Source organism: Bos indicus x Bos taurus, chromosome 11 (genome assembly GCF_003369695.1).
Source record: "Bos indicus x Bos taurus breed Angus x Brahman F1 hybrid chromosome 11, Bos_hybrid_MaternalHap_v2.0, whole genome shotgun sequence".
Lineage (NCBI taxonomy): Eukaryota > Metazoa > Chordata > Mammalia > Artiodactyla > Bovidae > Bos > Bos indicus x Bos taurus.
The window spans coordinates 74,627,291-74,639,489 of NC_040086.1; the positions used below are offsets into that span (position 1 = coordinate 74,627,291).

General features: G+C 51.4%; 1 protein-coding gene across 1 annotated transcript in view; it reads right to left on the bottom strand.

The window, feature by feature from the left end:
* Positions 1–12,199, bottom strand: part of KLHL29 (kelch like family member 29) — a 331,854-nt gene that overhangs the window by 136,318 nt on the left and 183,337 nt on the right. Inside the window, exon 3 of the mRNA XM_027555978.1 lies at positions 10,150–10,479. Within this exon, the coding sequence (XP_027411779.1) occupies positions 10,150–10,434 (285 nt within the window). The 5' untranslated portion in view covers positions 10,435–10,479. The remainder of the gene's footprint in view (positions 1–10,149; positions 10,480–12,199) is intronic.

Consider the following 12,199-nt stretch of genomic DNA (forward strand, 5'->3'; position numbering starts at 1 on the left):
GAGGACAAAGGAGCGACGAAGGAGGAGATGGTTGGATGGCATCACTGACTCAATGGACATGAGTTTGAGCAAACTCCGAGAGATAATGAAGGACAGGGAAGCCTGGCGTGCTGCAGTCCATGAGGTTGCAAAGAATCAGACATGACCTATCAGTTGAACGACAAAAAGAATAAATATTCATATGCCTAAATTCATTCTGTCCTCAAATATTTATTGAGAACCTTTATATACTGGGTATCATGTGGACCTTACTCCTATGGACTTCACTGCCTAGTAAGGAGACAAATTAACAAATGGATAGGTACCATATATTATAGGTATTTATATGGACATAAACAAAAGTGTCATGGGAAAAAAGAAATTATAGCATTTTTTTTCACCACAGAGGTGTTAACATTTAGGGTGTCAGTTGCAGGATGAACAAGAGTGTTTCTGGGCAGGCAAGAAAGGGAATGAAAATTCTGGAAAGAGTAAGTGGCAAGTTGCAGAGGCCCTGGAGCCTGAGAGCTCCTCTCATGTGGCTGAAGTGGGTGAAAGGGGCGATGTGCTCAAATGACCCCATGGCTCAGGCACCCAAGGTGTTGGATTCCACTCAGACAGAAACATGGCCCCATGAAGTATAGGGGCTGCAAGCTGTGCCCTGGTGTTGGCATTCAGGGAAGCAACAGACAGCAGAAGCCCTGTACACCGCGGAGAGCTGAAATCAATGAGTAACAGGCAGAGAGCATCACAAAGGCCACTGCAGCCGTTTTTAGCAGCCAGCGTGTCAGGTGAGGTCTGGGAGGTGGAAGAAGACATCTATACTGTTGCTTGGGAACTGTCTGTGCTGTGGAGACAGTTTTCAAAATAATTTATTTTTAAAATACAACCAGCATAGGTATTAGTTCAGGTAACAAAAGCCCAGAGGCAAGCAGGGCGGCAGCATTCGGGTTCTGGTGCCAGATTTCTGGAATTCTCTTGTTTTTCTCTTCCTTGTGTGCTGGCTTCACCCTCAGGCTTGTAGCATGATGATTATAGCAGTTCTAGGCATCATGTCCAGACATGACCATGTCCAGAGGAAGAAGGATTTCTTTTTTCTGTGACTCTTCCTTACAGGCAAGAAAACCTTTCCCAAAGCCCCCAGATAGGATTACCCTCGTGTTCCGCTGGCCAGCACTGGGTGCATGACCCTTCCTGAACCAATGACGGGGAAGGGAAATGGGATTGCCACGCCTGGTGTTGAACCACCATAATCCCAGTGGGGACCAGGGTTTGCTTTCCCAAAGTATGGGAAGTGGTGGCTGCCTGAACAGAACTGAGGCTGGGTAGACAGCCAGCAACCCCCACCACAGACCTCAAAGGTCACTTTGTCAAGTCTGGTGTGGTTCTCCACCTTCTGCACCCTCACAGCAAGGGCCACCCGACCCACTCACAGGCTTGGCCATTCTACTTCCCTATTTCTACCTCCTATCCCCTAGCCTGCTGGCTTTAGGGCCACTTCTCACCTGGTAAAGGAGTTCTTATCTGATGCTAGTCTGGTGCTGAGTTGGGCAGGGCATGGAGCACTCTGCTTGCTGGCAGCCCCACAGGGTCGGGGCATGGGGAAACCCCTGTGGCCTTCTAGAAACAAAAGAGGACAGCAAGCTTAACCAAGCTGCTTGGGCCTCGGAGCAGGTCTGGCAAGGAAGCGGTCATGTGGTGACAGAGAGTGCTTTCCTTAAGGGACTGTAGTAGTCATCAGCTAGCAGTTTAAAGGAGAGAGGTGCTGATGACTGGCCTTCTGTGATTGGAGTGGGCACCTTGCTTCCTTCCCAGCTCCTAGGACTCCTGTTATGGTGCTAGGGAGTGCAAAACACCTAACCATCATCTCATGAAACATTAGGAGAGGAGAGGCTGGGGAGGCAGGACCCCTACCCCAATCATCAAGAAAGGTGTGTGGCAGGCTTCTCTGAATGTAGACTGATGCTCTGCTGGGTTCTCACGGTTCTTTATTTTTTATATTTATTTATTTACGGCTGTACTACAAGACATGCTGGGATCTTGGTTCCCTAACCAGGGATCAAACCTGTGCCCCCTGCAGTGGAAGCGTAGAGTCAATCATTGGGCCACCAGGGAAGTCCCAGTCATGGCTCTTTATTTGCCAGAGGAAAATGAGGATTCCTGCCTACGAGTTCTAGAAGTACAGATTCCCAGTGCAAGTGAATGTGCCTAGACCACTGGACATGGCAGCAGAGCTGCACAGAGAGTTCTCCTAAGCCTTCATTTTAGGGCAGCGAATACGGTGTTGAAATGGATAATCTGCTATGTTACTTCAGCGTCACTCTGCAGGGACTCCACAATGACCCTTCACGGTGGCATGAAGCTCAGGGAGGACTCAAGCCGATGTGGCCACTGGTGTCACAACAGTGAGTAAAACAGGGGTAGGGTCTGTCTGAGTTTGGAGGAGATTCTCCTCGCTGAAACAAAACTGAATCCATAGATGCTGATGGTGAACAAATGAGACCAAGGGGCATTCAGCTCTCCTTTTTAATGCTTGTTTCCCTGAGTTATTTTTAGCATTACAGTTAACAAATGGGCTGGGTCCCGAAAGTTCATTTGTAATTTGGCTGTTTAGATTTTGGAACATACTTTCCCTATAAAAAAACAATGTTATAAATGGTGATGAGATTCCCAGGCTAGTTCTCCAAAGCCTATTTAACCCATAATGTAGCTAAAATACTGTCCTTCTACAATGAAAAAAAAATTGTTTAATTGCAACATGAGTAATTAAATGAAACAGGGAAAACCATTAAAACTGAATAAGAAGTAGATTTATGTTCATCTTGAATGATGCTGTTTGCAGAAAACCTAATTTAATTTAAGAAGAGGTCTTTCCAAGGGCTTTTTTGGGAATGGCACAGGATTTATCCTATTAGGGAGAAAGAGCCTGGGCTCTGTCCGATCCGCAGTTATTGTATATTTGCATCATGTAACTGGCTCCCTTTCCTGATTTTAGGCTCCTCAGAAAGTCTTCTGGTCTAAATGTGTTTTCTTATGTGGATTCTCACTGGGCAAAGTCCACGAAGTTGGTCTCCTTGGGGGTGAAGTTTTGATTCTGAATCAATAGGTTAGCATCTGTCTTTGAGAATATCCTGGGAAGAGCAGTGTCTCAGTTCCACCAGCTCTGAGGCAGTGATGGGGTTATGCATTGGAGCCTTGAGGACTGAGGTCCAAGACCTGCCGGTGGGGCATTCTCAAGGTAACTGCATCGGGCAAGGTTCCCTGGGGGCCAGGTGCACTGCCTTCTCCATGGCAGCACCATCCTCACCAGGGTTCTCCTTTCAGATCTCCCTAGGGCAGCTCTTGGTGTGGATGGCTTGGGTGTCACCCAGGTATGTATAAGTCACGCCAGTCCCCTGTTGATTTTGTCCACCAGGCCATATAGATTGGTTTATCGGATTGGTCCTATTCTTTCTGTTTGGGGAATGCAAGCCTTGGCCAGAAGCTAGAGAGTGAATAACCGTGTTTAAGCAAGTGTGCTGGCAGCACAGGGGCGGGGGTTGCATATTGCAAAAATTAACACAAAGGCTTCCTGTCCTTTGGTGTCTGCCCCTTTGCAATGTGGTGAAGCACTTTCTAACCAGAGGCAGGACCTTTTCCCCACTTGAATTTGACTTGGCCTTGTGACTGCTTTGACCAACAGGATTTTAGCAAAAGTTCCTCAAGCAGAGGTACTTGTGCCCTGAGCCTTGGCTTCTTACTGCTCCTGGAAGTCTGAGAACTTCCAGTGTGCAAGCCTGCAATAGCTGTACAGAGGATGACAGGCCACACGAAGAACTGAGATGTCTTGGCCGACAGTCCGTTAAGCACAGATGTATGAGTGAGGCCATCCTAGAATGAGCCACCAGCAAGTAGCCACCATGCAGCTGACCACAGGCAAGTGAGAGAACCCAGTCCAGAACTGACAACAAACCCACAGAACTGGGATGGTTTTATGGTTGTTACGAAGCAAAAGCTAACTTCTATACACAACTGGCTCCAGTCAAGCCCATCTCACAACCTTCCTTCAGAGTCCACAGCTGCCTTCTATATAGATATGGCTCATCCATTACAAATATGGTAATACATATAACCTTCTCCCTTCTCTTTGTCCCTTTCATCAAAAGTCTAAGAAATCAAGCCACTCAAATCTACCCTGCCTGAACTATAGGCTTTGGAACAGATGCTTGGGCAATCATGACATTTTTCAATTTTGCACACACTTCGTGACTGACGGATGGATTTTAAGTCAATGAGGATACAACCTGGACTGTGGCTGCCACTTAAAGTTCAGGTGAAACCCATTAGCTGGGCACGAACAGGCACAAGTCGTCTCACGATGCATTATCAGTGCCTGGTAATGCATCACAAATCTTTGTTCATGGGGCAAGAAATGGCCTTCTGGGGAAGCACACACAGTCTGGAAATGTGCCATAAAAGGGGCTTGAGTGATTCTCCCAACTTACTGAGCCCACTCTGTAGTCCTTGGTTTTCAATGTGGAAACAGGAGGAGAGAGACGACTACTTCTCATTCTGCAACTGTGCAAAGCTGCTTTTCTATCCATTCTTGGACCCCCAGAACCACAGGAGAGGAGGCCCCCTCTGCTGGTGGTCTTGTGGTCATTCTCATGATTCCCCATAGCAACCCCAGATCATCCTCCCCCTGCCCCCACCCTGATGAACATTTCTCCAAAGAATTTAGGTCATGTGAAGAAGTCATTGTCTCTGGGGTCATTAGGTCCCCCCTGAAAGCCTCAAATGCCCATAAATGTCAAAAACTCTGAGGACAGAGCCTGCAGATTCCATGGCCCCTTTTGGTTTTCCCTAGGCCTGGGACACAGGCGAAGTCTCTCTCTTCCCGGCCTAGATTTATTTTCAAGGGTTTAGCTCTGAGGAATGACGGGAATGTTTCAGCATGAGTGCTCCTGACCACGTGGAGAAAAGCCCCCGATACATTTCACAGACATCAGCGAGGATCCTGCAAAGTCCATTCTTTCAAGAACAAAATTGCATTTTATGAAGCCGTCCCTTTTCTGTTTCATCTGTCAAGCAGGTTTGCTGAGAATAATTTAAATTTCATGCAGCGGCAACTGCAGGGCCGTGGAGCTTCCTTTCTATCCCGTAAACAGGCCTGGCAGCCGTTGTGCTTCTCAGCGGCACTCTCCCCCTGGGCCCTTGATTGCCTGGAGCCTAGGGCCAGAGTACTGGCTCCCAACAACAGGGGGATAGGTCTCCCCCAAATATATGAATATTTTGTTGAACTCAGTTTCTCATTTACCTTTCCAAAATGAACTTTTATTGAGTGTTTAACCAGTGGCAGGTACTAGTCTATGCTTTTCTGCACATATTAGTTTAACCAATTCTCACAACACTTCCATAAGAAACATATCATTATCATTCCTATTTTACAGACAAAGAAACTGAAGCTTGCAGAGGTCCTTGGCTCCTCTGCGGTAGACACAGGATTCAAACCCATTTCTGTTGGACTCAAGGGCTTGAAGTTCTCACCAGCTGTGCAATGTTGAGTTGACACAATCTTCAGCCTAGATTTTTTCTACTTATAACACAAGAGGTAAATATACCCATTTTCTTGCCGAAATTCAGTGTCTGCTGTCAGCTAGGTGGATGAGGGAGTGGGAAAAGTTATCATAACAATGCTGCAATGTTGGTTACCATGGTGAATACACTGTGCCAGGCTCTGTTTCTCACTCCGTAGGTGACCTCTGTAAGTCTTTTTTTCTCAAAGTCTCACTCTTCTGACTTACAAAATACAGGGGTTGGGTTGCATGCTTACTTTTCTTGGGCTCTGGAAACTTGTGTCCTAGAGGATTAAGGGCTGACCTATGCCCCAGGGAAGCAGTTTATCAGTCTGAGCAAGTGTGTGTCTGTGTGTGTTGGACTGTGTGTGAGTGTGTGTGTGTGTGTGTGTGTGTGTGTGGTGTAAGCGAGTGTATGTGTGTGAGTGTGTGTGTGTGTGGTGTGTATCTGGCTAGGCCCTCACCATGCTTCAGTCACCCAGGAGTTGTGTTTGTCCAACTGGCCTTTCGGCCTTGCATCTAAAACATGCAAGAAATCATCAGGCCCTGGAAAAAGGAAGAAACCAAAAGATCAACTCAGGCCTGGAGGCTGCAGTGACAGAAAAATTGCCATCATTTCCCTGAGCTGCCGCTGGGAGCACAGCCAGCCTTCCTCGCCCTGGAGAGCCAGGACTGCCCCTAACGCTGGGCAGAAGCAGCCCCACACTGGGCAGGGCAGATGAAGGGGCTGCCGTCTCTACATGGGTGGTGACAGCCTGGGCTACGGGGTGCCTGCAGCCGGCAGACGCTGTGACGCTCCCCCTGCTCCACGTCCAGCCCACTGCAGATGCTAAGGCCTGACGGTGCCAACATTTGTCATCTCAGCGGTGGTTCTGGCCCACGCAGCACTAGACCCTCTACCGAGGAAGCCAGGCCAGGACATTCAAGCAGCATATGCCACTACGGGGTGGTGAGAGTGGAAGCGGAGTGGTGCAAGTGTTAGTTGCTCAGTCATATCTGACTCTTCGCAACCCCATGGACTGTAGCCCACCAGGCTCCTCTGTCCACGGAATTTTCCAGGCAAGAATACTGGAGTGGGTTGCCATTTCCTTCTCCAGGGGATCTTCCTGACCCAGGGATCGCACCCGGGTCTCCTGCACTGCAGGCAGGTTCTTTACTGTCTGAGCCACACGTGGGGTGGGGCGGTAGGAATACACAAAAGGAAGTGAAAGCCACAGCTCTGCTTCTGGCTTCCATGCAGCTACCTGCCTCCCCAAGTCGTCCACCAGAGGGGGCCTCTGCCCTGTGTAGACACTGGGTTTTCAGGACCTCCCTGGTGGTCCAGTGGTTAAGAATCCACCTTCCAATTCAGAGCACTTGGGTTCAATCCCTAAGTTCAATCCCTAAGAAGTAAGATTTCCCCCATAGCACAGAGCAACTACACGGGTGTACCACAACTACTGAGCCTGCGCGCCACATCTAGAGAGTCCATGCATCACAATGAAAGATCCCTCATGACACAGTGAAGACAGGATGCAGCCAAAAAAAAAAAAAAGTCACTGGGCTGTCTTGGAGGAAAGAGCCCATGGCTGACAAAAGTTTTAAGGTGCTCACCGCCATCACCCATTACTAGGTGGTGCTAACTCAGTCTCTGCTTGAGGCCCATTGGATCCCCCTTCCCTCCAGCCCCTTGCTGACATGTCACCATGGTCTCGTCACAAGGTCAGCTTAAGGCCTGCGTGCATGCTAAGTCGCTTCAGTTGTGCCTGACTCTTTGCGACCCTATGGACCGTAGCCCACCAGGATCCCCATCCATGGGATTCTCCAGGCAAGAACACTGGAGTGGGTTGCCATGGCCTCCTCCAGGGGACCTTCCTGATCTAGGGATCGAACCTGCGTCTCTTATGTCTCCTGCATTTACAGGCGGGTTCTTTACTGCCAGCTGGGGAGCCCCAGCTTGAGGCTTAACCACTCAAAAACTCAGTTCCTGTCCCTGCCTGCTTGGGGCCTAGCTCTTGTTTTCTTATCTGAAGCCTTACCTTTTCCTCTTGGTGAGGCCAGAAAATGATCACCTTGCCTTACAGGGGCGTGGCCTTGTCCCGTAAGCCTCCCCTGGGAGACGGGGACAATGGTGATGACCATAGTGCTCTATAGGGCATGTCCTGTGTGCCGGGCTTGATGTGATTCTGAACTCTTTACATGAGTTTTAACTCACATGATCCTCACAACTCTGACAGGCAGGTATGACCACTTATTCCAATGTTACAGAAGTGAGGCCCAGAGAGGTTATGCAACTGGCCCAGGGTCACTCAGTCAGCACGAGATAGAATGGAATTCAAATCCAGGCAGTCTGGCTCCAGAGTCTGTCTCTCTCCATTCCACAAAGCAGCCTCTGCCAACAGCCTCAATGGGAGAGGCATCCTCGGGTCACTTGGTTGCACCATCCAGGCCGCAGATTTGTTATATCCTGGCCCATGAGTTTCCTGAGGGCAAGAGCCAAACCTTGGCTGCTCAGTGAAGACGCAACTGGTCGACCAGGCAAACCACAGATACCTCCTAGTGGCTTGCCTGTCACTTGATGTGGTCCCATCTCGGCTTAGACAAATAGGCTGGGGACAGGAGTCTGGGGGTCGGCAGTTAGGCCAGAAGGGCAGAACGGAACCAGAGCCCAAGTTCAGCCCCAAGGCCCCGGACAGAAACCACTGCTGTATTTTGTCCTCCCTGCCCGCCCCTACTCCCTTCTGAGCACACCAGGAATCCAGGGTAAAATCAGGCACCTTTGCTTGACTGGACAAGCCTCTGCAGGTGTGAAACTGGGCTGGAGATGGTTACGGGGGAAGGTGTGCCAAGGAGCTGGCTGTCCACAGAGGTGTGAACTTTTGGCCCCTCTCCCTTCCCAGCCACCCAGCTTTTTCTTGCCCAGCTGTTGTTTTCTGTCTGAGGCTGGGTTCCTTTCCTCTGTATGCTGTGGTTTGGGGCCCAGCCAGAGATGATGAATATCAAGCTGCTTGAGAGCAAAGCAGGAGCCGTGTGGGCAGGGCAGGCCCTCCCTGAGTTTCCCCTCCACTTCCCTGGCTTGGCAGAGCCCAAACCCCGGCCTGAGGCCCAGCCTGACGCTGTCCCTAAAAAGGCCTCCATCCCTGAGAGGGTGGAAACCATCAAGAGGGCTCCCGCGCCCAGCTCCTCCCTGCCCACCTGGACCCCCGGCCGTCAGCTCCAGACGCTGCCATCCTCCACATGGCCAACAGCTGGCCTAGCTGAGCGGCTGCCAGATGCGGCCGGCGGGGTGGCCGGCTGGGTCCCCTGGGCCGAGGTCACTGCCCCCGGAGCCGTCCTGGGGGGTGGCACCTGGGGAGGAATGTGTTTGGCTGGTCCAGGGGCCTCGTGCCCACATTAAGCCTCCGTCTCCTCTCCCCTGTCCAACATTCCTTCCCTTTCCACCTCAGTGGGGCGGTGTTTTCATAACAGGAAAATGAAATCAATAAGGCACTGCCGAAGATGTCAGTGCGCTCCAAGCTGGCCTCCAATGGCTCCATTGTCTCGGGCCTCTGCCGGGCACTGCGTCGGCAGCACTCAGTTATTAATGGGAAGCGGGGCTGGAAGGGAGCTTTGACAATCGCCGAGACAAAGGCTCAGCACACCTGGAGCGCCACTTTCCAACACCACCGCCACCTCACAATGGCTGGGGCTGGGGCTCCCCTGCCTTTAACTTTTCCTGCAACTTTTATGAAAGCAGAAAAGACTAGACACACACACACACACACACACACATGCTGGCCCTGAGACGGCTCCTAGGAGGCAGCTCTGAATGCCTGGCAGAGGTGACGGGACCTGCAGAGCGCCTGCTTGCCCAGGACACCGGGTGGCCGTGAATGGGCTTCCGGCCACCAGCCTGGGTCCCGTCCCTCCAGGGGCGGGGTGAGTGGCCCGAGGGGCACCAGCTCGGCCGGAAGCCAGGCAGAAGCCTTGGCGACATTTATACTTCCATGGTCGCGGTTGGTAACCCAGACTGTTTTCTGCTTTCGCTTCTGGGAGCTGGAGCCACTTCTGGAAGAGGGAAAAATGACCTGAAACTGACACCTTTGAGGCCTGGGTTCCTCCAGGAAGGTCCCCCCTCAGACCTCTCCCATAGACTTGGTTCCTCCGTGTCCTCAACTGGACAAAAGTACTGATGTCATAGGGTTGTCTGGGGCTTGGAGGGGACCCTGGGTGTGCGTACGCTTGGTACGAACGCTGGTTGATACACAGCAGTTTTATGACCATTTAGGACCAACTGCTGGGCAGAATCTTTTTGCAAACTTGTCACCGGAGCCCCCAGGGGTCTTATCCATCTACAGGTCACCCACTTAGAGACCCTCTATCACCACCTTAGAGTTTCACAGCCCTTTTGCTGGTTAAATGCCTTTTGTCCATGTGACAGAGGACAACACATGGCCTCAGCACCTGCTTGTCTTTCCACAAGTTAGTCACAGAGAGAGGCTTTATGGAAACTAAAACCATGTGAACTTTAACAGTTGCCTGGCGTGGCCCCAGGGACACCTATACTCTGGAGAAGGAAGTATCCGGCTGGGGACTATGGGGGAGCAGGGCTCTCCTGCCCGGCTCCTGCTCGCAGCGGACACCAGAGGGGTCTTACCTTGGTGGTGGTGGCGGGGGCGGAGCTGGCCACAAGGCTGGTGATGGCCTCGCCACTGCCAGTGGTGCAGGGCGTGGGGGCCGTGGCAGGTGTGGGCAGTCGGGAGGGCACCACGGGCAGCGGTAGAAGGCCGGGCCGGGCACTGAGGCTGCTGGCGGAGCTGCCCCCCGCCCCAGCGGTGGCGCTGCAGATGCTGGTGGTCCCATGCGTCCCATTGGCACTCCACTCGCGGCGGTCCCAGCCCACCCGGTAATCTCTTTCGAAGCGGCTGTGGTGCCGGGACATCTCGCTGGGCCGTGGCTGCTCCTCACGGGGAAACAGAGGCCGGACCTGTGGGCAGAGAGTGGAGAGGAGGGCAGTTTAAACAAAGGGCAGCCCCGCCGGGATGCGAGGACAGCCACGGCCGTCAGCGCCCATTAAACATCTTCTCTGGGCGCAAAACCGTTAGCTCATTTCATATTCACAGCAAGCCCACAAAGCATGGATCATTAGCCCCATCACAGATGAGGAATAAATGATTTGTCCAGGATCACATGGCAGAAGTGTAGTCAATGAGATTTGAATCCAGTCATGGTTTAAAGTGATGCTTTCTGTTTGGTAGCATCACATTGCCCTGGACGATGCAGACGTGTGCCTGTTAATTATAACTAGGACTTTGTCCCCCCATCCTTGCTGTGAAAACAAGATCCTGTGGGCCCCTCAGGCCCTGTTATCCTCAACCCTATGGTAAGGTGAAACAGCCATGTCAGGAGACTCAGTTTGTGGTGAACGAGGACCTTGACAACAGATCTCATTTGATCCTTAGAGTGGCCTGTGAGTTGGGAAGGTCATCCTCACTTTATGGGCCAGGGAACTCATTAAGAATAAGTGATTCCCTCAAGGTCCAAAAGCTAGAAGGTGAGAATGTGGCCAGGATCTCCGGCCTCCAGACCGTGACTCAGTGTAGGACTCAAGTCCAAGGTGTTAAGCTTTAGGGAGTTGAGAGTTTTCTTTTATAACCTGCGACTCAGTTGCTGGCACCAGAGTCCCCCAAGCTCCCCAGCCTCTGTGAACCAGACCGTCTCCATGCAGCTTTCCCGAATATCCGAACATAAGGCCCTCCGTGTTGTCATGGAGACCTAGACACACCAGATACCCCGAGGGCCTCCTGTATCATCAGGGATCGAATTTTGCTCAGCACGACCATGACTTGCCTGGCTCTGCACCAGTCACCCTCAGTCAGGAAGGATGTAAAGATACAGGAAAGGCTGTCCTAGTGGGCAAGGCCTCAGTGAGGCACATGCAGAGGGGAGAAGTTAGTGCTAGGGAGCCAGGGGCAGATTGAGCTGTTGTCTCCCTGCACATCACCTCCCCAGCTCTGCTCCCAGCTCAGGCACGACGCGGTTCTCTTTGATTCTTTTCCTTTCTCCACACACTTTCTGTCTAGGGTGTGAGCTCCTGGAGGTCAAGGACAGCTCCTGGCTCACTTTCCTAACCTGCCAGTCCAGCTCAGCTCGGGCTGGGGGCTCTGGAATTGCTGACTAGTAAATGGACTGCTTTATTTTACAAACTTACATTAAGCCTGATACCACTCTGGTCCTTGCACATCCAGACCTAGGTGCCAGCTTCTAGTGCCACAGAGCCAGAGCCCAGGCCAACCCAATCCAGGCTGTGATGGACAGGGCCCTGGTAGCAGCTGTCCCCTATCTTGGCATTGTCCCCTCTGCTGGATACTTGACCCCCCACAGCCTGGGCTAAGCCCGCAGGTCCACCTGAAGCAGAGATGACTGTCCTTGTTAAGTTGGATGGCGGGCTCACTTAATTTCATTGCTATGCTTCATAGCTTATACCATGCCACAAAAATTGTATTCAATAGTAACAAAAGTTGTTTTTTCATCTATTCAATAGTAACAGCATCAAAATAAAAATGAACCTCCCTTTGATTATCCTCACAAACTTTTCCAACTGATGTTCTCAGGAGAGCTGGCTATGCTTGGTTCTGATCATGGTCCCTGCTCCTGCTCTGTCATCTACTCCTGTGTGGCTCTGGTCACTCCTCTGGGGTCATTCT